At 41.0% G+C, this 24,937-nt stretch overlaps 1 protein-coding gene across 2 annotated transcripts in view; it reads left to right on the forward strand.

The window, feature by feature from the left end:
• The window catches only part of ADAMTSL3 (ADAMTS like 3), a 168,092-nt gene that overhangs the window by 138,171 nt on the left and 4,984 nt on the right, over positions 1–24,937 (forward strand). For both annotated transcript variants that reach the window (XM_041418466.1, XM_041418468.1), the window contains exons 21-27: positions 3,177–4,257; positions 6,288–6,415; positions 6,794–6,922; positions 17,629–17,811; positions 19,816–19,935; positions 20,714–20,926; positions 22,958–23,141. In XM_041418466.1, the coding sequence (XP_041274400.1) occupies positions 3,177–4,257; positions 6,288–6,415; positions 6,794–6,922; positions 17,629–17,811; positions 19,816–19,935; positions 20,714–20,926; positions 22,958–23,141 (2,038 nt within the window). The remainder of the gene's footprint in view (positions 1–3,176; positions 4,258–6,287; positions 6,416–6,793; positions 6,923–17,628; positions 17,812–19,815; positions 19,936–20,713; positions 20,927–22,957; positions 23,142–24,937) is intronic.

The following is a 24,937-nucleotide window of genomic DNA, read 5'->3' on the forward strand; positions in this document are numbered from 1 at the left end:
ATGTTCCTGTGTCAGCTTCCAGCACAGTGCCTAGAGAGCAGCACATGGGGCTGCAGAGGGAGCAAAATCAGACAGAATGGGTGCAGATCAAAGCCATAAAGAGAACCACTGTCCTCTCCCTCCATTTCCACCACCCTGTGGAGCAGGGAAGCCTTTGCAGCTCAGATCTGCCTGGTGATTCTCTGACAGTGCAGCAGGAGGGCAGGGGAAGGTGTGAGGCTGCTCCACACCTGCAGCTCCTGCTTGGGTCTTGCAGAAGGAGCCAGGGCTGGGACAGCAGCAGGCTTTGGATTCCCAGGAGCATGCAGGAGGCATCTCCTCTGCATCTACATCTCCTCTGTAGGACACGGAGTGCTGTGGATGGGTGAGGAGCAGTGTGGCGTGAGTGCTGTTGGGGGTTCTTGCCTTGGAGAGCAGTTTCTAAATCTCCCTCCTCAAGATGATGCTTCTGTGGCTCACATGAGAGCCTTTTTTACTGTCTCATGACAATGCTGAGTCATTTTAGACTTAATCTTTTACCCTGAGACTGGTAATTGTAGCTGTTTTCTGACTTAGGAGTGCTTATTAAGTAGAAACATTCCTGACTCTGTGCTCTGTGAAATAGGAAATAACACCAGTCTAGCCCTGAGGTCACCAGGATCTGAAACCCAGCTGAAGCTGTTCAGGACCATTACAGGTCACAGATGCAGATGGATTTGTATCAGGTGATAATGAGGTCCAAAGGCTCCAGCACATATTCCTTAAGATTTACCTTTACCCTCCCAAGCAGTCCATTACCTCAGCAGCTGCAAGATTGAATGACAGTAAGGACCTAGAGAATGCAAAGTTACGTGGCCTCGTACATTCATATGACCTTATATATTTATATGGCCTGCCATCCATGACTCTGAACTTTGTTTCACTCTCAGCCTTGCTCACCAGTCACCAGTAAAAATACACACACCCTTCAGTGTTGAGCTGCTAATGAGAGTTAGTGGTCTGTCTTTTTTAAAGAAATGAAATGGATGAGACTTGTTAACATATTTATAAGTATGCGCTGGGTTTAATTCTAAGCTGGAATAACTAGTGTAAACAGACCACAGCCTGAAGTATTTTAATTTGTGTGTTTAAAGTTACACTTACTGTGTCTGTAAGTTGGGTTTTGGAAATAGAAGATTTAATACTGGAACGCTTCCCTGAAAATAAATATTTGGGGCCCAATAACTTATTAAAAACAGGACGCTACTTTAATAATTTTAGTAAACTGAGTGCCTAAAATAATGTAATTGTTGTACCATGTGAAATGGTTGAGGGAACCTTGTGTCTGGATAACAAATGCCGATTTAAAAGCTGTGTAATTATGAAACCATGATATCCCCACAGGTCTGAACTCATTACCCAAAACATTGAAAATAACCATTTTGTTTTATAAGCATAAGAACGCACTCCAGGGTGTAGTTCCTATAGTGTACACACTTATTGAATGCTTGAAGCATTTAGCTTTTCACCTATTTCTTCACAGCATATTTGGAGCACATGCATATGCAGCTTTTTGGGTATCATTTCTGTGCCATCACTGTAGTTGTCTTTTTATTTGAGTACCTCCCAAGTGGAAAAGCAGTACTGATTTCAGATTCAGATGAGCTGAGAAGTGCTGTGATCCCTGTGTCCATTTCCTGGCCCATCAGCTCCTTCTGCAGGCTCTGAGTTTTGTCTCTGTCACATTCCATAGTGCTGGGTCACCAAACACAACGGGGCTGTTTTCTAGCAGCAACATCATTGTTTCCTGACTCTTCCCATGTGGGATTCCACCTGGCCTGGCCTGGCTCGGGGTGTGTGCCCCTGCCCTGCAGGGCTTTGTCCCTCCCTGCGCGGTGCTCTCAGCCAGGCTGGCTCTGCTGCTGCCAGCCGTGAGCCAGCACAGCGGCGTCCCAAGCCCTGCAGTGCCCTGTGCCTCCCAGCTGTGCTGGGAAAGACTGCCTGTGGTGGTGTTCATCCTGGCAGATCCCTGGAAACATTCCAATATCTTCATCCAGGCAGATCATCCAGCATCTTCATCCAGGCAGATCCCTAGAAACCTTCCAGCATCCAGGTGCCTGCAGTTTAGTGCAGAGGAGCTTCGTAATACCCAGTGTCTCTATACCCAGCCTGCATGAAGCTTTATGCTGTTATTGCCTGCTTTTGTAATTCATCTGATCACTATATCCAGCCTCTCAAAATTATGCCTTATTTCTCTCTTTCCTCCTTTGCCTCCCTGCTTTCTTGGCACAGCACTGTCAGCAGCTCATCTTTGTCTTCATCCAGGCAGATCCGTAGAAACCTTCCAGCATCCAGGTTCCTGCAGTTTAGTGCAGGAGGAGCTTCATAATACCCAGTGTCTCTATACCCAGCCTGCATGAAGCTTTATGCTGTTATTGCCTGCTTTTGTAATTCATCTGATCACTATATCCAGCCTCTCAAAATTATGCCTTATTTCTCTCTTTCCTCCTTTGCCTCCCTGCTTTCTTGGCACAGCACTGTCAGCAGCTCATCTTTCAACCCTAATGAATTACCCTCAGCCTGTGATTACAGGGTGGCTTTGCCTTTTGCATGTGCTGTGTCTTCACTGACTGTTTCTTTCACCTCCTGCACTGCTATCAGTTTGGCTTGATCCAGGCAACCAGCACAGCCAGCCAAAATTTTAAATAAGAGTCAAGGGGAGCCTTACATTTTGGATAGATTTTGTTTTATTTAGGCCATTCTGCACTCAACAGTGCTCAAATGTGGGGAAAGTGATAATGTGTTCACATTTTTTTAATTCAGTTTTTTTTCATTTTCATCATGCGTAGCCTTTCTGAGGCAGCAGTAGGAAATATAACTGGAATATGAACATATATATGGAGTAACATATAGTATATGTACATATCCTTTCATATGTGTGTGCACTATCTGCGTCCTTCACATGGGTATAAGTTGCCTGTATCCTGTCATTGTTAGACTTGGGGAAGAAGCAATAGAATTCTTGGCCAAAGCAAGGGAATGTTATGGTTTCATGTTGTTCATATTTTTGCATTTTTGTGACTCAGATAAAAGCTCTGTGTGTTGCAGTCTGACTTGAACAAAGTCAGGAAAAGCTCTTTCAAGCATTCTGTGAAAAGCAGATTTTGTAAGCATGACTGCCAATGACTAATGTTTTTCAACACATTATTTTCTTGCAGAGATCAAGCCCAAGCTTCCAGCGAAGTTTTCTGCCCATGGACCTCAGATTGTCAGCATTCACCGAGTTTATATTCAGACACGGCCAGAGAAGCGCATTAACTTTACCATAGGAAGCCGAGCCTACTTACTCCCAAAAACATCTGTGGTAATTAAGTGCCCAGTGCGTAGGTTCCAGAAGTCCCTTATCCGCTGGGAGAAAGATGGGCAGCACTTACAAAACTCCAAAAGGCTTGGCATCACTAAGTCAGGCTCGCTGAAAATCCACTGTCTGGAAGCTGCGGATATCGGCGTGTACCGGTGCATTGCAGGCTCCGCGCACGAAACCTTTGTGCTCAAGCTCATCGGGACTGACAACAGGCTCATCGAGCCCCTGCCCCCTCAAAAGCAGCCCAGCCACACCAGAGACCCAGATCTCAACGAGGCCAACAGCCTCGGGGCCAAATGGCACAAGATGAGCAAAATGTGGCAAATGTGGAGCAAGAAGAACGAGCTCTACCTGGGTGACAGGCAAGTCAACGATCAGCCGTTCCTGCGGAGCCTTGGGAGCTTTGGGAGCAATTCAGCAGAAGACTTCAGCTCTCGAGAGTTCAGGAACAAGCGCCTGGAGGCTGCAGTTCTCCAGGGTGCCTACAGCATGGACACCGCTCAGTTTGAGGAGCTCATGAGCAACATGAGCCAGCTCATTGAAACTGGAGAAGTCAGTGATGACCTGGCATCCCAGCTCATCTACCAGTTGATTGCTGAATTATCCAGGCATCCACAACCAGCTGCTGAAAAGTGGAAGGGGGCCCAGGATGAGAAAGTTTCCTCGAAACTCCCAAGCAAATCACCAAATGAATCAGAACGTTTCAGCACAAAAACAGTCGATAAGTTAGTGTTTGACCAGAAGGTTCCAGTTATTATGAGGCAGAAGGAAATTCCTCAAGTTTCCTTCAACAAAACAGTAACTGTACGAATTGGAAATACAGTTTTTCTGACCAAGAATACTCATGCTGTCAATCTACTGTGTGAAACAGCTGGTATGAGTGAAGTGAAATATACTTGGACAAAAGATGGCAAGACATTAAAAGCCTCTGCAAAGTAAGTAAATAGCTTCTTTTACTTTTGAATGACTTACTGTGTCACTGTCGATGGAAAAAATCCACCCTGCCGTGCAATATTAGAACATACTGTTGTAAAAATGAGATAAGCATGGCCACTGGGCCTTCCATCTTTCTAGTTAAGTTATTTATTTTTATTCTTTCAAGTGTCTGTCACGTTGTTTGGCTTTACTGACATCCAAGAGTTTGGCCATTTCCAGGATGCTACATAGGATGATTTACTATTTTTATAAGGTGAAGTGCTTTGGATGTCCTGGCTGTATTTTTTGATCTGCTTTAATCATTTCAGCTGTGTCAGAAAAAGAGCAGATTTACCCTCAAATTAGAGAGGCTATTGGATTCATTCAGATACTAAATACAGTGGGAACACATTAAAAACATCTGCCATGGTATAGATGAAAAGAAATCTTAGCTCTTACTCATTTTAAGAAGGGAAAAATGTAAATGGTACCCAAACCATTCTTCAACACACTATTTAGGTATTAATGGAGCTGCATAACTTCAGTTGAAAAAGAAAAATATGAGCTTTTATGGATGTTTTTCAATACTTTAAAATATTTCTGTTGAGGACAGTGAAATTCAGAATAATAAAGAACCTGTATTACCATCACATTTGAGAGCTGACAAATGAGTACACCAAGCTGTTACAATCAGATATTTGCTCAAGACTGAGCAAATACTTCTACTTCAGAGCTGATAAATTAGAAGCTCACATGGTAATATTAACATTAACTTTGTGTGTGAGCCTCTTGGAATTATAGCTAGCTCTTGAGTAATGAAAAAAACTGGTTTTGAAATGATAAAGACACTCTTGGATATTTCTCAACGTATTTAACTGATTGAATGGACTGCCAAGAAAAATATACTTTTGCAGGGCTATCAGTTAAAGCAAAGACACCCAAACTAAGCCATTTTAAAAAATGAAAATGTTTTTGGAATCATGTAGCTCCCACCAGTTATGTTTATTTTGTGAAATGTGCATAATTTTCCATTAATTTGTAGCAAGTGATACTTCAGTTTTTGTGGACATTATGGTGTTTTGTTTATTCATGAGGATGTTTGCTTCCTAATTTTAGCCCAGACTGATATTCTTGCACTTCAGGCATATATTAGCCAAGTAGGTTTTATTTCCTAATTTTTTTCCCATTAAGGTTTCTTATACACAAACCTACCTATATGTATGTGGACCCAAAAGTGATGATAATAGCATTGCATCTGAAAGAGTGTGAGGAGGTAAATGGTCTTTAACTGTCAGGTTTGTCAACAAGGATGTACTAGAGTCATGCATGAGATGGCTTGTTTTGTTGAGACACATGCATTTTTAGTATTATTTTTTGTTAATATATTATGTACACGTACTTAGTGTGGGAAAACACCAGCTGCAGGTTTTTGGGATGTGCTGAGTGTATGGCAAGCCATGTAACTTAGTGCTGAGAAATGTAACAGAAGAGAAAATTTGCTATTTTCAGCCTCTTCCCCAAGCTGTGATCCTCTTCAGAGGACAGGCAAAGTACTCATGACACCTCTGAGATTTTGGTGGAAGACTTTAACTTCAAGGATGATATTTTAAAAAAGCCCAAACAACCCCAGCCCCACAGTAATTTGAAAGTCAGATCAGGCCATAGATTTGTGAATTCCCCAATCCTGCTGAAAACCAAGCTTGCTCTGGAGAGATCAATTTCTTGCCAAGCCTAATGCTTTTAATTGTGGTATTCTGATTTATTCACACTTTTGTGCCCAGGGGATCCTGGTTTGTGGTAGCAAATGCACTGCCCTTCAAAGGGCTGCAAGTAGGACACAGCCCTGTAGGAGAAGGAGATCTGAACAATCCTCCCTGTGTATCCCTGAGCTCTCCCCTTCTGCCACCAGAGAGGGGGCAGAGCTGTGACTGCCTGTGCTGCTCTGCATCTGCAAACTCCTGAAAAGGAGCTTTACTGCAACTCTTGCAAGGAGATTCAGCTGGGTTTGTCCCGCAGTAGTAACCCTTGTGTTTCCTTGATTGTTGTGCAGGGTGATCCTGGACACCGCTGGAAAAGTGCAGATTCGGGATCCTACTCAAAAGGAACTTGGTACCTATGGATGCCTGGTTGTTAATGACTCTGGTTTTGACATGGAAACATCACTGCTGTTGCGTGCAGGTAAAACAGTGGCATTCCACACAGCCAGGCTTTTACACACACACACACACACACACACACACACACACACATATATACATACACATAGACATATATGTGTGTATAAATATATGCATACAACACCCATGCTCACTGCTATTGAAATAGTTTCTTTTACTGGCAACCCATGAAAGTCTGCCTGATTTAACAGGCAGCAGTAAGATGGTCTTGCTGCTCTAAAACCACAGCAGGTGTGAACTCAGTCTGCCTGTATCTGTCCCACCTGTCTTTTCTGGCTGCTGCTTTGCAGACTGAACTCTGTTCCAAACATGATGAATTTAAATACAAGGTCTATGTTTAGAAGTTAAATAAAGCTTTAATATCCCTTTCATTTCAAAGAGGTGCCTGTCATCTTGTCCTCTGTATTAAATATGACAAATCTGGAAGCCAGCAGTTTCTCAACGGTTGTTGGAGGTACAATTGTGGCAAGAAGCGGAGCAAATATTTTGATTGAATGTCCAGTGAAAGGTAAGTAAGAACTGCACTGGTGTTGCTTGTAATGTTGGAATCAGAAATTTACCTTTTATCTTGAAATAAACTACCAGTGAAGGCTGAAAATCATTGATCATTAGTGTTTTTTTATTAGGCATGTCACCCACACCAGTCCTATTTATTTTCTCTTGTCACTTCAATTTACATACACATCTGTATGTTCAGGGTTTCTCTAAAATGGGCTTTCTTTCCAAGAAGTGGTCTAGGGCTGCTTAAAGCCCACCAGGATATGGAGCTATCTTGCTGCAATAGAGAGCATGGCCAGCTGACTTGCTCATCAAAGAACTTTCTTTATCCCTGTTGGAGATGCACATCTGTCTAGACTATTGTTAAAACTGAAAATGAAATCTGCAGCCGTAGCCTAATAGAACTTTAAACCTGCTGGTGAAGTAAACTCACCTTTTAGATCCATCAGTCTGCAGCTGCAGTGAGGAAACAAAGGAAAGTGCCGAGCTATGAAAGAATACAGATATTTTCTAGCTCAACATCTGTGGAGGAAGAATAATATCAATCAGAATTAACAAGGATTAAGCAGTTCACTGCTTTTTTTTTACTTTCTAACCATTTGCTGGAAAGGTACCTGTTTTCTTTTTTAATCTTACCATTGCTATCTGTGAGGTTTAAAGTGTAATATTTCAGTCACAGCAGCAATATTCTGTCAAACATTTAATAAGCTGAGCTCAGCCTTTTGTGAAGATGATGTGTGAAAGTGCAAATATCCACGAGCGTTGCAAGTGAGTGCAAAGAACGACCTCAGAGCAGCCAGTGTGCTGCTCACATTTATGTGCTGGGAAATGCATATCAGAGGGTGTTGATACTGAAGCAGGGTAGTGATAGAAATATATATATGCAAATAGCTCTGCATACAATAGTGGCGCCAGGCTGACATATATTAGGACATGTGGCTCTGCTATTCACCGTTGTACCAAGGCTAATTCTTTGATGAAGTAATATTTTCCAGCTATAGTTTGGCAACTGTGTGTATAACTGACCTACATCTCAAATTCAGCAGAGAGTTCATGTCACACTGCTAATATTAATATTGTTAGGATGGGTAAGCAGTTAGCAATTTAAATATAAATTAATATTTTCACATGGGACTGTAGATTTCCAAATGCTTTAGAATTGTATATATTGGTGAGCCAAACTTTAGTTATGCTGAGACACCAGTGTTGACTTAGAAAATGATTTATCTAATTGCTTTATTTCCTGTCACTGCCAAGGAAGTAAGTATTACTGTTTGTGAATAAAATAGAGCTTGCATGTCTTAAAATGTCACTAAGTCTAGAAGCAGAAAAACTTTTGCAATGATGTAAGCAGAGTTTTCCTGTTCTTCTTTCCTTAATGGAAAGTAATAAACCACTGACTCCAGAAGATTGAATTTAACAGCACCTTATGCTGATACGTTTGTCTGATGGGTGGGACCCAAAATTGTGTCCATTTGCAGTGTAGGAGGATGAGAACTTCACTGTGAATGCTGATAAAAGATGATGTGAATGATCAGACCTGCAAAAGTAACAATAAGAGAGCCCTTGTTGTAGAGTCAGGGAGACCTTGGCTGGGTCTGCAGCACCTCTTCCTCGCTGCCTTTCCTCCTGCAGCTCTGCAGAGGATGGGTTTGCCCTGGGAATGAAACTGAGTGAAACATCACGGGATGAGCCTTTGTGTTCTCCATGTTCTGCCAGGAGTTTATTCAGGATCACACAGACATTCTGTGGACATCTTCCACACAGACATTACTCATGCAGATTTCTCACTGGTGTCACATCTGGTCTTTGGGGCTCCTGCTAGCCCCCAGAATAGTTCTCCACAAGAAGAACTATCTAATGAATAAAGTGTCTGTGTGCATGAAGATTATTAGTGCCATGTCAGTAGTAGAGTTATTACTTTTAAATTTCTTGGCTGCAGTGACCTCTGAGGGTTTTTTTCTGTAGAATGAACAACCTGAAGGACATTTTGAGAGTTGTTCAATCCATAGTTTCTTCTACAAAGAAATTGACCTATTGAAGATATAAACTTTAATCTTTTGTGCAGCATTGGCCTTTTGGGTACAAGTTTTTTTCCTTTGTCATTGTTGCTAATTTGGTTCTTTCGTCCTTTTGAAAGCCTTTCTCTCACACTCCAAAAATCATATTGAGATTGGAAAAAGCTCTTTGAATTGCTGAAGACCAGTGTGTCCTAGTGGACAGAAGAGCATCAAAGAACAGAATAAGAAAAGTTAGCTGAACTGTACAAACTGATGGTTTCTCTTTTCTCTTTTTAGTTTATAACAAGACTATTTTTCCACTAATTATAATAAACTCACTTTTATAGCTCCCACACGAGCATATGTTAGAAGATATTCATACATTCTGGGTAGATTCATATTCCATTCTTACAGCCAAGAGCTTTTCAATCAACACACATGGTATAAATATCAATACTGATTGCTCCAAATTGCTCTTGGATAACATTTATTGCATTTGCAGAAAAAAAGGTCTTGTGATTATTGCTAAAATAAACTAAAACTGTCAGACTCCATTTATTATAAAAACTTCGAAAGTTCTAAGTAGAAGAGAGGGAAGAGTGGAAATACGAATAAAATGTGCGTTGTCTGCCGCTTGCTGGTGAGAGCAGGGAAGTGACACACACTGAGCTGGGGTTGTTTACACTTCTCTTTGCAGCTCTGAAATATCTTGGCACACAGGCCTTGAAAAGCAGAATCTGCACCTTCATCCAAATTCTGCATTCCTATGAATACGTTTTGGCTCTCTAATAATAACATACTGATAAAAAATTGTGAGAAACACACAAAGCCTGTTGTATCTTTTTGCATAGAATTTTCACAAAGGTGGACCAAGTACTTGCTGTCAGTGTTGGAACTTGAAACAGATCCAAAAAAATCAAGATTTTGATTTTCCATCTGTTGCTTCGTTTACCCACACTATTCCAAATGTAACTGTGATGCTGCTCTTTGTCTTCTATGCTTAACCCCTTTAGAAGACATCAGTGAAGAAATATAGAAGTTTAATACATAGGATTTTGGTTCCTCATTTATTTTAGGTTTTTCTGTATGTTCTAGAGAATATTAATAATAGATTTCAAAAGTTTAAAGAAGTGTGTACACATTTATTTTATGAGGAAGGAATGACAGTATTTATAATTAGTACAATAGAAGGAAAATCTTTTGCTCTTATGCTTTTTACAGTAAGTGCTTCTTCATTAGAGTTTTTGTTGGGATCAGGCTTAAGCAGGAAGGACTGAAAGATGTTCAAAAGCTTAATTGTGCTTTGCTTAGTGTCTGGTAACAGTCTGGGAACCTGAAAACTGAATCCCTTTGGATATAACTAAACTGAAGGGTGTGCCTGGGGACTGTACCTGATACTTTGCCAGTATTATGGGCAGCATGGCCTGGGGGTCCAGGCAAGGCTGACTGCGTAGTCCAAAGCAGCCCTCATCCAAACACACACTGGGTGTCTTTTGGGATATTGGGACCTACCAGGTCTCTATAAGAACACATTCCTGAGGCCTTCCACTATTTCTGAGGCAGATAGAGCCTCAGGGAGGTGGGGGAAATCCATAAATTGAAATTGTTTACAGCACTTTTTTTTTTTCCTCTCACAGCTTTGATAATTTGAAAAGAATTTTCCTTTAAATTTCTAGTTCAGGAAGGGTTAAGATTGATTGTGTTAGAGGGAGGTAAAATTTCAAATACTTCCTACTTCAGTCTGCAAAAAGTTGTTGAGAAGTTGCCTAGGCCAAGTTTAACAAATTCTAATTATGAAAAGGAAGAAGTTGCCTCAGTGGTTAGCACCTGCTTAAATGACTGAGAAGAAGAAGTGGTTAAATTTACAGTGAAGAGAGAGTAGGGTGCCCCAAAGGCTGTTTTGGGATCTTTGATGCTCAACATTTTTATAAAAGTTCTCAGAAGGAATGTGATTAGTTAGTTGACTAAAACTGTGAAGAATAAAGATTTATAAAGGCTGTTGTATCTAAAACTCCCTGCAAAGAGTTGCAGCAGGATAATCCCACAAGTAACATTTAAAACCTAGATGAGCTCAAAGGATGTTCAAAGTTGATATTTGCAGAATAAATGTACATATAGAACAAATAACCTTGAAGGCAGACAAGTGCATGAAGGAGTGGCAGTCAGAGAAAGGTCTGTGCAGTGGTGGTTCTCAGCTCCATGGAACACCAGCACGCCTGCTGGGTGCTGTCCAAACCAAAACCAATGGCAGGGGAGTGGATGAAATAATAGAAAATATAAATGGGCCATTCTTTGAAGCTGTGGTGAATCCTGTTTGCAACTTGCTGACCTCATCTTAAAAATGATACAGTAGAGCAGGAAGAGGTAGAGAGAAGAAACAGGCATGATCTAAGGGCTGCTTTTGGAGGATATGTTGAGTAAGCGTTGTTCAATAAGTGAAATGATTTTTGTACTCTGCCTACACATCCCCAGGTGCTCATTGTTGGACAAAAATTGCTGAGTTAAGTGGACTTCAGGTCTAACTAAGGATAGCAATTCTTGTATAGTGCTTCAATTTCTGATAAAATTACATTTTTATTAATTTTCCCTTTAGAAGTCCATGTGTATGTATCTACTTTATGATGCTGAATGATGATAAAGTGTGATCCCTGGTGATGCAGCACTGTTATTCAGTGAAGTGAAAGTATAATTATATAATTACACCAGCTGGGTAAACCAGTCTCTGTAACAGTGCTGAATTGTGGAATTGTCCTAATGCACACCAACCGAGTCTTTGTTGGGGGTTCACTGCAGAATTCACTCTAGCAGTCATTAGTTGCTAAATAGAGTTGCCTTGTTTTAAATGCCTGATTTTGAAAAATATTAGCCTTAAACTCCTGCAGCTGGAAAAAAGATTAAGTTCTGTTTGACAGCCAGAGAGCTAAACAGAACCTGACAGAGCCATGGCAAGAGTGGGGTGGGAAGGGGTCTTGCTTTGGGAACCTGTCTAAGGAGGTCACCAGATGTTGGTAAGAATACCTAAATCCTGCCAGATGCTGCTACCACCTAGGAAGAGGGGCTGCTGCATGGCTGGTAGCAAGCAGGAGGGGTAAAGAAAGATTGAAAGATTGCCAGAGAAGAGGCATTGTCAGAGGGCAGGCTAGGGATAACACTGAGTGCCAAAATGTCCCATGCTGGTTTATTCCTGGTGAAGCTGGCAAGATTCATACAGGTAATTTCAGTAGCAGCAGGTTTAGGCTTTTTAGGGTTCGCTGGAAGTTGATTGCCCAAGCATAATTCAGATGAATATAAAGGCAGTTTGAGAATTCTGCTGGAGAAAATACCAAGGGGTAGCAGTGGAAGCAATTGCTGTGTAGGTTATGCTCAGTGCACTGGAGGTGTTAGTGGGTAAATAATAATCATTCATTGTGTGGATAGCTGACCCAGAATTGTTTCCTCTGAAAGGCAGACATGCAAATTTAGCCTCTGAAATAAGGTGAAGTTCTAGTGAAGTGCAGCAAAATGTGCTTTGTGCCAGCACAGTTCTGCCTTGCTCTTGAATGGGAAAATCAGAATACTTTATGAGATTCTACGTAGCTGGGGGGAAAATTTCTGAAGACATATCCAGTGTTTTAGAGCAGGTAGTTAGTAGGCCAAGGTTTTTATGGTGTGTAATATTTCACAGGGCTTTCAAGGTTGGAGGAAATTTGGTTTTGAACACTGAATATTTTAAGGGCACCCTATAGTGCAGATTCCTTTTTTTTCTCTTTTTTTTAAACACGTGTTTTGCAGTCCCATCCGGAGATAGAGTTTTTTTCCATAACATTTGCTGTCCCAGGGCCACTCATGGTGGAAAATGACTTTTTTCATGGAACATTGAGTATTGTAGAGCTGCTCCAGTGCTAGTGGAAAATAACCTGTGTTTGAGGTCAGAAGAATAGATTAAACTAATTTTAAAGTTTTATAGCCACTTAGGTCTATAGAAGAACTTTTTAAGAGGATTTAGATCCGTTGCAAGAGTAAGATTTGCATTTTCAAGGTTTTTCTAAAACTAAGAAGGCCTGAGTTCAGGAATGCATCTTTGTTCATGAAGGACAATTACAGCTATCCTGAATTTTAAGTATGTGTTTAATTGTATTCCCTGGTAGGGATGGATTTACTCTCATGCCTTAGTGATTTCCTGACTTGGAGCTGTAGGATATAATTGTTGGATTCTGCTAGTCTCTGGATCCAGTGATGGATCTCCCATTTGAATCCCTGGGATCTTTACTGCATTCAGGGATTCTGAGCCTTTGGCAGTTTGGGGGGGTTGAGTCTTTGGGCTCATCCTCAGCTGCATCTGCTGGAGATGGGGTAGGAAGGAAACAAAGGTGGCTACAGGCCATGTCTTCCCTCTTCCTCCTTCCCCTTTTTGTACTCTCTGGGGATCAAACCAGGAATTATTCAGCTTGTCAGTGTTCTTGCTATAATTCTGTAACGAAAAAAGGCTCCTGAAGACAGTGTGGAAGTTAGTTTTGTTTATTTAAAGTCCCTCTGTAAATCAATCTTTGAGTGAGAGTCAAGCATCTGCTGTAAAATTCAACCTTGTGCACAAGAAAAAGTCCTCCATGAAGTCCTACAAATATGTCCCAAAGCTGGAGAGTAATTTTGGCCCCTTTAAGGGAAGGGGGAAAAAAAAAGCAACTTGATTTTGGCTTATTTTTGCTAGTTTCATTTCTACTTGGATGAGAAAACTGCTTGAAACTCTTAGGTTTTTATTTATATGAGTTCTAAAGGATGTTTTACCCAGAGGTTTTGGGCCTCAACTATTTGCCTAGGAAAAAAAAATGAACTTTTTCTTGATTTTGATGGCATGCTTGAACTCTGTCCTGCAGTTTCTGTGTAGGAAAATCGGTGCTTTTCACAGTGCAACTGGAAGAGCCTTGTCACAAGAGGAATGTGGGAATTGTGTACTTTGCCTGCTCTTTCCCAAGAGCTCCTAGCTGAGACTTAGCTCAGTGTGCAGTGCTGCATATCAGTAGGGAAGGGAAATCTTAGGAGCAGTAAATATGGAGTCTAATTTCTAAAGAAGAAGCACTGAAAATCTGCACAATGGAAGGTTTTGCACCTGAAATGTGCTAAAGCTGCCTGCTTTGTGCTTGTGATGGGCTATGAGATGGAGTTTTATGCAAGGTACTCCTAAGCAAAAAACTAAATGCACACCTAAAACTAGTTTTCCTAAGTGTCCTCTAACAGCAGGGGTTTCTCCTGGTAGGAATTCCAGAAATGAAAATATAAACAAGAACTCTGTCTCTCATGAGATGTACAGCAGAAAAGGATTTTTCACTGGCCAGAGGAACATACAGATAAAGTGAAGCTGTCCAGAAGAGCTTGAAATGCTTGTACTGCTTTGCCCAAGAATGTGAAGGAGCTGGACTATAGGGATATCTTTTTCTCCAGCATTATTTCTTTAATCTATTTCTCTCTCTATCAGGAGATATCAGCCTTTTCTGAGTGGTTTCTCTACTGTGTAGAGAATGGATGCCCAACTCTGGAAGCATTTTTTCCCAGTTTTGGGTTCCCCTGAAAGGCAGGGTTAGAGGTCCTGATTTCTGCCATAGAGCTGTGTCCTGGCTGCAGAGTCCCTCTCCCTCTCCCTCTCCTTCTCCCTCTCCCTCTCCTCTCCTCTTTTTTTTTTTTTTTCCCTTAGCTCAGGACTCATTCTGAGCATTTGCCTTGATACTGTTAATGGCAACCTAACCAAAAGCCACTGAAGAGGTCAGAGAAGGAGCTTGATTACAAATACCAGTTGTTCTTAAGCACATAGTCCAACATTTCCCAGTCCCATCTCAGATAGAGAATTGGTTTCCATGTAATACAGAGGTGGGAAAAGAAGTGGAACCATGAAATGCAAAATCTTGAAGGGTCCTCAAAATGGTTGTGAAGAGGCCAGCTCAGAGGGGCTCAGCACACAGTTCACATAACAATAATTAACTCCTAGATAAAAGTCTTACTCCTTGATAGTTTGGGGTAAAATACAGTGCAGGGGTGTTGTGATTATTCCCACTGCTGTTTTGAGCTCAAACAACTCTCTTTAATAGGTGCACCCCGAGAGTATCCACGTAACATCAGCTGCTGGAAAACAGCAGTGGTGCTTTTAATGTGATCTATTTAACTGCTTGTTTTCCATGGATTCCCCCTCACACACTCTTTATCTCTTACTGCCAGCACCCCTAGGATGGCTTGGGTGGATTCCTGGGCCATGACAGCTGGACTGGCTGCTGGCCTGTGGTGCAGGGCTCTGTCTGCACTTCTCCTCAGACCAACAATTTATGTTTGTGTGCTCACATTATTCACTTGAGTAATGGCCTGATTTACTTGTGTGTGTGGTATTACTCACTTGTTTTCCCTACAGAGAAACAAATACAGCTCTTTGGAGAAAGAAAGAAGAATCATTTGCTATAACTTGAGTTTAAGGTGTGTGACAGATACCCAGTTTTGAACTTAAAATGAGTGGCAAAGCTATTCTGCAGATGTCTTCTGCAAACTGAACTCCAGTTCACATTTTAAAAGGCTCTACATGTCTCTGAACGAGGCACACGTAGAAGAATAGAGACATGGCAATTTTTCTGGGACAGCTCTAGGATATAAACCGTTTGGAAGAAAAATATTTGAGTTCAGTTAAATCCCGGGAAAGAGCTACATGTCTGAATGCTGTCATGAGAGCAGAGGGAGGACTATCATGAGGTGATACTGCACTGATGTTTGATAGAGGCTCAGGTTAAAAGTTTAAATTTGAATCATTCCAAACGTTTTTGTGTTCTGTGGAATTTGACTTTAAACCTTTTTACTTCAGTCCCATCTCAGCTGTGCTGCTTCTGCCTTCTTTTTGGCTCTGAGTGGCCTGCTGGGTTTTGGTGCCAGTGAGGGTAGTCTGGCTGCAAACCTCTAGGCCTTAGAGTAAAACAGCTCAGATCCTCACACCACCTCCTCAGCCCATCTGCAGAGTGAGTGTATATGCCTGAATGGCTGTGGAAAGTACACTGTAAAGGAAAAATGTCTGAGAATTATGCACTTTAGCCAGAAATCTGGGTAAAATGGAAAAAAGACCCTTAAAGCAAGACCTCATCCTAATTCCAGATGGATTTTTCAAAGTGGCATAAAGCTTCTTCTAGAAACTTGAAAAACAACCTGGTTTTCGGACCACTGTGCACTCTGCAGATCTTGTTTTAATCAGCTTTATTCAGTAAAACACAATTCTACGTGAGTTTAAAAGCATGGAACAGCTGCTGAATTGTCTAGAATAAAATCTGTGATTGCCCAGAGAGTGTTTCTCTTCACTGCCTTTCTAGACAAAATGGCGGGGGGAGCTTTTTCCTTCACTGAAATAGCAGCTTCCAAAAAATATGTCTGGTTCCTATTACAGCAAAGGAAAAACTTGAGGTGTGCATTGGAAGTGCTAAGCCAGTGATTGAAATGTTAAAGTTGTTCCTAAAGGCCGTTCCACATCATGAAGACATCATCTGTAAAGTAATACTGCACAATGATCTGTGAGGAGAGGAGGCTGAATTAGCATTCAGGATGGCTGCAGCTTCCAAATGTCCCACATTGGGGTCAGCTCCTGCAGCAGAACCTAGCTGGGGAGTCTTCAGTGAGCACTGACCAATTTATTTAGTGAAAAAAAGGGTTCAGGTGAGAGACTTTTTTCCTCTGTGACTTGTCCCATCCCCACACTTTTGTGCACGTGTGTGGCTGCTCAGTGTGCCACACGTGCCAGCTTACCCAGTGGCCTCCCCAGGATTTTGGAACTTGGAAAGAGCATTTCTGCTGCAGCAGCTCAATCAGAGCACATCAGTGAGGTGCCTGATTTGCCAACTTGCAAAATCTCTTTATTAAGGCAAGTATTTGAGGAAAATAAAGCAGTTGAAGTCTTCCCACTGGTAGTGTGCCAGTGGAAAAATAATTTCATTTTAAAAAAGCATTCAAAGTAATTTATTGATTAAAATTGAAAATTACATGTTATCTGCAAGAACTGAGGCTCTCAGAGTTCAAGCACTATAGCAGCAATGATGATAGACCTTTGGCTTCTGTACCACAGTAACTGAGATTGCTTAACAAGAGAACCCCTCTTTTCATTATTAATGTTCTGTTCCCTTCCCTTCACCTTCTGTCATTACAAGCTGTTCAGATCACATCTACAACTTGGAGAAGTTGTTGCAAGTGTTTTGGAATAAATTGGCCACACGTACTTTCCAATCGATTTTTTTCTTCAAGACAAATATTGTTACCCCAGTTTTTTTCCTAATTTTTGATAAAAAATTCAATCTTCCTTCCTCCCTTCTGTCCTTCCTTCCTTGTGGGAGGCAGGCCGAATGAGAAGGCACTGTGCAGATCTTCCTATCAACTGGTCCTGACTGGGTTTAGTGGTGTCACATCTTTCAGTGAGATTCGTGAGCACGTTGCTTTTGTAGGACTGGCAGCAGTCTGTAAAGCTGTCCTTGAGCTGGGCTTGCAGTATTTAACCTTTGAGCTTTATTTTTAGTGGGATGCTGAATTATTAATAGGGCTCACAACTGAGATGTTTTTTTCTTGTGAGTGTGAGAAGTGCTTGTTTTACTGCAGTGTTGTTATTTAGGTTTTCACAATCTGTGAAATGACACAGGAACTCAGAATTCTTGAATGCTATGGCAGCAGTTAGCAACATGAACTTTATGGCTTATCTCTCACAATAATTGTTTTAATTATTTTCATTTTAAAGGTGTTCCCAAACCAAATGTAACATGGCTGAAGAAGAAGGATGTTTTGCAAATCAATTCTTCCTTGGTTTTGAATGGCTCTTTATTTCTGAGGAATGTTTCCTACCGAGATGCAGGAACATACACTTGCAGAGCAGCTAATGCTCTCGGAAAAGCTGAGGCTGCATCTGTTCTCCACATAATTGGTAAATGCTAAATGAGAATTCCTTACTGATAAGAAAAATCAGCCAATTTATAATCAAAGTTTGACCATAAAATAGTTGGGGGCATATTTAACACTTTATTGGAAATTTGAAATTTTTTATTGCATCTGATTCCCTCGGATCTGTTCTCTATTTTGTGTTTCCTGCAATGTGGATGGTTTGACTTGTGCCTTCAAGGTTGTTCCATCTTCTTGCTTCCAGGCGACAAATAATCAGCCCTTAAACCACCTGACACATTAGGAATTAAATCCACTGTCATGTTACAGTGAGCCAGTGCTTCTAACTAGAGACACAGGGCAGGCTTGAGTATTCAGAAAATCTTCAGGGAAATGCAGGAAAATGAAAGCAAAGGCTGGTTTTGGGGTTTGGTGTTCATTTTTTTTTTTTTTAATTATAGAGGCTAATAAAGTGTAGGGGGGTGGAAAACAAAAAAAAATCTGATTATGTGCCCTGAGCTTCCAGAACAGAAAATGTAAAGAAAAAACTCCATGTAAACACCTCTATTGTAAATAGATTAATAGTGCAATTCTGTATAATGCAGTCATGCCCTGCAAATGACTGCAGTCATTGGATCAGTTGGCTCTAGAGATGAACTGTCCCATCCCTCTGCTGTGCAAAGTGCAGCACTGCTCCCTGTGACCAGTCCTGCTAGCAAGATCCCTTCCTTGGGCACACTCCTAGGGCAGGTTGTGGATGTTTGGGTCTGCTGGCTGCAGAGGATGTTCTAGAGACAGAACAGGAGCCTCTGTGCGAGGGTGAGTGTAGACTGAAGCTGCCTTCCTGCTTTCAGTTTTCCTGGAGTGCATCAAAACTTCGGATGTTCCAGAGAGGAATATTATTATAATGACGTGACTGGAATATTGCTCACAAGAGTCTAAATTTTGTTTCAGTTCCTGGTCATGTGACATTTGTTTAAATAAATCTGGGCTGGATAGGAGAGGGCCAAATTCTGCACGTTTTTGGCTGTGCAAGACTGCAGTGAAATGGGAGGACTTCTGCTGTCAGGACTTACAGATTGCAGTGGCTCAGTGTTGTCTGAAACATGCCATCAGATTTTTGGCTTGGCTACAGGACTTGCTTGCCTGATCAGGGGCAGTCCAGCAGTAGCAAAAAATCTGTGCAGCCTTTCCAATAAAACTCCCAAAGGGCTGACAAGGCAACCAGTCCTTAGCTTGTGGAACTGGCCTCGCTGTGGTTTTGTGGAGGCTTTTTTTGTCCTGGTGTTTACAGACAGGCAGGAGGCTTTGTACAGAAATCACACATGAGGAAAAATGTTGAGCCAATGTAAAATGACCCAGAGAAGTTAGAATATAGCAAAAGATTAAATCCTTCTGGAAGGAAAGACAGTGATGTTATGTACATTGATTAAAACAGAAATGTTGACTAAGTGGTAAGAACTGTGTGTTACTGACAGATTGCCCACATTTTTGGCAGTTATTCTGCCAGCATATGAGAAAAAGGAGGAGTTGCTATAGTGATGGGCATTTCATCTACATTCATTATGCTATCTCTATGCATAATGAGAATTTAAAAGATGTTCTTTTTTCTATTATAACATTTTGTCATAATTCTACCTAATGGGACAGAGGAATTGGCCAGATTCCACTGAGAGAATTATTTTTCTTACAATTTTTGCATGCAATGAAATAATAAATAATGTTGTCATGAAAAACAGGATGTACATCCTGTAAGTCTTGTTTTTACACTGTTACAGGCTTGTTTTTCTTACAAATTCAATAAATGTATTGATTTATTAAATTATTCAGAAACTTGCACAAACATAAATAATTTCTGTTTCCCTGTACACATGTAGTTTATTTCTTAGGCTGATAATTTAACTACATAAATGAAGTTGATCCTAAAGAATTCCAAACTGCTATTATCTTTCTGCTTAATAACTAGCATGCTGGATATTTTGATTTGAAATGTTTTTTGGCATCATGATTTAATTCTTGCTCAGAAGAGATCTTATGCACTGTGTTACAGAACAAAGACTTACAGAGAATAACACTCAGTTATTGAAGGGAAGCAGAAGGAAGCATGTCCTGATGGCATCTGGGATTGGAACAAATGTCAGTGTGGCACCTGGAGATCCACTAAGGATAGGTGTGTTGTCTTTTCTGCTTTTTCATTAATATTATTTACTTATTTTAGTAAAATAACGCGGGCCTCATGGAAAAAAGTGGGTGCAATTCCCAAGAGTCCAGGTTTGGTGACCACCTGGATTTCTTAACTCTAGCTCAGCTCTCAATCACCAGTGAGGAGGACTTAGATTAAGATTATGTTTTTTTATTCAGCCTTTCAAAAAATACCTTTCCTTAAAACATTGTGAGGTGAATCACCTTGACCCTAAAGCCATGCAATTACTCTTTGAGCTGCACTTGAAAAAATGGAAGGGATTCAGCTGGGCTCTCTTTGTGTTTTTTTCCTGTCTGAATGAATGCCTTTGTTTCCATCCCTGCCTGTGCCCTGTGGAGTGAAAATGTAGGAATTTCATTTAATGCATTTATGACTCCTTTCCCAAACAGATAGAAGGTCTTTAATTGCAGACCTATTTGCATATTGTAGAGTCTGGGATGAAATTTTTGTTCCTTTAAATCATTGCTCCCCCCTTCCACTTTGTTCCTATAGAAGTTAAGTGTATAAGGACTTACTGAAAGGGAAATGATGGAGAAGTGTGGTAAGTACAGATGAGCTTACAGAGCTCATACCTCTCAAGGGCCAGTCAGGATTTTGGGCCCTAGCTTGGACTTCAGTGGATTTATGTTCTTGTTTTTGTTTAGAATGGTAATGTCCTTTATGCAGAATTACACACTTGTACGCACTTGTTCACAAATGTTTCAATGTGCTGAGAAAAACTTGCTAAAATGCTGTTGATTTTTAGGTTGCCCAGTGCTGCCCAGTCACAGGAATACAGTCCAGTGGCTCTTTGGAGACAGCCCAGTTGAGGAAGTTCAGACCTTGGAATACAGAACCCTGGTTGGGGGTCGTATCCTAGAGGTGAACACCAACTCTGGTCAATTTGCTGGACAATTCCAATGTCGGACTTCAGCTAGTGCAAAACTAATGTCAGTTTGGGTAAATGTCAAGAAGGAAGGTTTGTTGAAAATTATATGGCAAATTCTTGAATTTTACAATGTCTTCTTTTGCTCTGTAAAGACTTTTCTGATAACTAACCTTCTTTTCTCTGTTGAAAGTAATTCAGCAATATGTAGCTTCACATATGGGAATGGTCTTATTTAAGCCAGTAGACAATGCCCATACTCAGAGTTGGATATGGTAATTAATGTGTTTCCAAATATCCTGTGAGGGTTCTTTCTGCTTGCCTGTGTATCTGAAAAGCTGAGAGAATGGGTCTTTGCTTAAACAGTTTTAAATCAGACAGGTTTTATCAACTTCCCCTTCAACAAACTTCTCCATGGTAGCCCACCAAACTGAAACATAACTGACTTTGAGGTCATCTTTGGAAATATCTTCATTATAATAAAATGATTTTAATGTAATTGACATATTCCATGACGATCATAATTAATATGGCAGTGATCTTACTGCAGACACCCTTAATCACATCAATATACTAGAGCACACTGCATGCTCACAGATGTCCATGTCAAATTCTCAAGAATGTTCTCTAAGGTTCCTCAACATAATCTTCTGTAAGCTTTTCTCTATGTTTTATCACTTCACGTGTCAGTTTGATTTGGCTTATGGCTGATCTGCCATGGCCTTGAGCAGTCGGATCAGATCCCCTGTGCTCTCTATGAGGATGTTCTCGGTGACTGTTCATGGGTGAGGAGGGCTCTGGAGTGCCTGAGGTTATGAAGGAAGTTACATGTGCAAAGGAATCTTACTGAGACACATCAAAACATTTACTTTAAAAAATAAAATGTAAATCAGAAAACACCCTAATAGAATTTTTCAAAAACTAGGTCCAGTCCTAGATCCTAATCTAGATCTCATTACAGTTAGAATTTCTGCCAGTGATTGAACTGTCCACCTGCAATCTTCAGCTGGACTGCCTTTTGGTTGCCCTCTCCAGTCAGGCTGGGCAGTATTTTGGGGTGATTTAATTTTCTGGTTCTGAACTTTAACTATGATTGACACTTAAGTAAATGTTTCATCACTGCCATACCCATGCATTTGTGAGGCTGTAAAACCCCCTTGGTGGTTTTTGCACAGTAGGCATTTTGAGGGCACTTCTGAGCAGTGTCATCCTAGTTAAACAAACAATACAGTCTCTCAATCATAGCTGCAGTCAGTAAATTTAACTATTTCTACTTTGAAAAAGGCCCTTTTGTATTATTTTAAGAAATCCAGAAGTAATAAGGAAACATTGAAAAACAATAAGTTAAAGAATTCATTATGTGCTGCAAGAGTGAGTCTGTGGACACAGCTGGTAGCTATCAATTATTCTTGGTTATTATAGAAAAACCTGACTCCTTCTGTGATCACATAAAAATCTGTCAACATTGCATAGTACTTCATCTTTTACCAAGTGTCAAAAAAAATTGTGGAGGAAGGGGTAAGTGTGGAATTTTGACTAAATATAAAGGTAGTAATTGTTAGAGGTGATCGGTTTTTAATATTAAATGCTCTTTAGAACAAATTCCTTTTTCATCTTGCCAGATGCCTCAGTGGCAAATTATTTTTACATTAAATAGTTCTCTGTAGTTTAGTACAGGATTTTCTTAAATCCTAAAATTATGTGATGTGTCTGGAGTAAGATGAGTTTTGTTCCGGACAAACTTGCTGTAGAACAGCAGGAAACCTAGAGAGCCTGATTTACAATTTCCTCTTTTTAATGCTCCTTGTATAAAAATGTTATGAAAGTTTTAAAGGAAGCTCATCAGTTCCTACTGTGAGCCAGGTTCTGCCCTTCGTGTGCTGATCTCATTTGCCTTCTAGAGGGCTTCATGCTCATAGGTAAGGGCTGAACTTGAGGGGAAGCTGAGCAGAACTAAATTCTACTTTGGCCCATGGTCCCTTTTCACAGTGCTGAAATATTTGCTTTTCTACAGAGGATGTGGTGTCTGTCCAGCCTACAGAGTGTGCTGCCAAATCAATCAAAGTGTGACACAGTTCCAGCGTACAGTGCCTCTCTCACACTGCTTCCAATTGTATTTCTTAGGTTACACCTGGGAATATGCTGAGTGGAGTCCTTGCTCTGCCACCTGTGGGCATTCAGGAACTCGCTCCAGGAGCCTGCAGTGCATGAACACAGAGAAACAGAAAGTAAATGAGTCCCAATGCAGAGAGCTGCAGAAACCAGGGATTGTTTACCAGCCCTGCAACAGAGAGGACTGCCCTCCCAGGTAAACTTCCTTCTGCTCCATTTCCTTGAGCTCTTTGTGTATGAAAATGCACTCACCACCTCCTGAAATTGTTTCTGTGCTTATCCTCTGAGTGTGGAATGTGGGGTTTATTCCATCATGAGCCTTAAAGCATGAGAGATGTGGAAATGGATCACAAGTAAGTAGGGAAACACTTGATTCAGCTGAATAAATAAGAGCTGAGTGTGTGTCCATGCTGCTGCAGCAAGTCTTGCTGCTACCACACCACACCTCAAAAGCTAAGCTGGAGATGCCTTTGAGACTCTGGGATGTGCAGTTTTGTGGAATCTGTGCCACTCCAGAGGGAAAGCTTGTTGTGTTTAGAGTGGCCAGGGTAAGTCTGTGTTCACCTGCTCTCCTTTGTGCTGGCAGAGCTCTCAGTAAGATGTTTCCTGAGGAATGCCTCATTTCTCTCTAATGCCCCTCTCCACAGTGCTCCTTGGGTGTCCTTCCCTGCCAGTTTTATCACTGGATCAACTGGGCATCATGGGGTTGAAAATATTTATATCACAGACAGGTGTATCACAACATCTGACTCCGAAGGCCAAAACCATACCTCTAGACTATTTGAGCTGCACTGAGGATTCCAGCTCAACAGGGTGTTTCTCCAGGTTTTAAATGGAAATGCCACAGGATCCTCAAAATACGCGCTTTTTGTTGCTTTAAAGAATTGGCCATCACCATCAGCAAAACTCTGTGAGGGATGCACACACTTTGGAGCTGTCCCTCACTGGAAAATGTTGGCAGGGAAGTGTTAAGACCTTAGCTGACATTGTGAGAGTGTATCTTGCCAGTATGCTCTAAATTCTGTCCTAAATGCAGAAAACCTAGCCACAGATATGTATCAGGAGAAGTTGTTTATATTTCATTAGCAGCAGCCAAAAAACAGATTATTTTAAATTGTGATACTGAACTCCAGCCAGCCCAGAGAAAGCTAACATGTTGCCAGTAGAAAAATACTGAAATCAAACTAATAGTTTGAGACACAGCTTCAGTTGCAGGTTTCCCTCTGAAACTCCAGCATTTGGAGCAGAAGACAGGAGGGTGCAAGAGGTCCTGGGGCTCCTCTGAGCGAGGTCATGCTTTTCAGTGGATTGCAGGGCATGACTAAATAATCCGATTATCACTGGCCTTGGAGTATTCACAACATAAACAAACTGGTTCTTTCATATAGCTAAAGAGAATTGTCTTTTTATATGCTTAGATTTGTTCTGCTTTTAATTTGCCTTTATGCAATCACCAGTGGAAGGCAATTGTGTGTACGCTAACATAATTAACTCTGCCTCGAGTTAATGGACTTGTATGCTAGAATATTAATTGGTTTTCTTTTATGGAATATTCCATGCTTTCTACACAGGAAGAGCATCCCAGATGCCTGGAATATAGCCCTGTGGATGCTTCTTGGTGCCTTTAGCCTCTCTCCTTCCCTGTGATTGCTGACCTGGGAGGGAAGTGCAAAATGTCCATTCCACTTTCCCACTTAGTGATTTCTGCACAATCTTCTCATCTCAAGGCAGCTGCTTAGAAAGCAACCATAGAATTATAAAGGCTTTAGATGTGTGGTCAGTGGCACAGGACCTTAATTATTCAAAGAGTTTTGCATGTGTTTAGTCACTTCTCTCTGTCACAGTGGAGAGCTAGAGTTAAGCAAATATAAGGCCTTGAGTATCTACTTAACTTGTGCTTTGCTGTGCATGCCCTGCACCAAATGTTTGCAAAAGTACTTCAGCCTTAAAAGGGAGAAGAAGACAAGGGTGCAGACTGTAAAAGATTAATCT

The sequence above is a fragment of the Onychostruthus taczanowskii genome, unplaced genomic scaffold (assembly GCF_017590055.1).
Source record: "Onychostruthus taczanowskii isolate IOZ18803 unplaced genomic scaffold, ASM1759005v1 scaffold6, whole genome shotgun sequence".
Classification (NCBI taxonomy): domain Eukaryota; kingdom Metazoa; phylum Chordata; class Aves; order Passeriformes; family Passeridae; genus Onychostruthus; species Onychostruthus taczanowskii.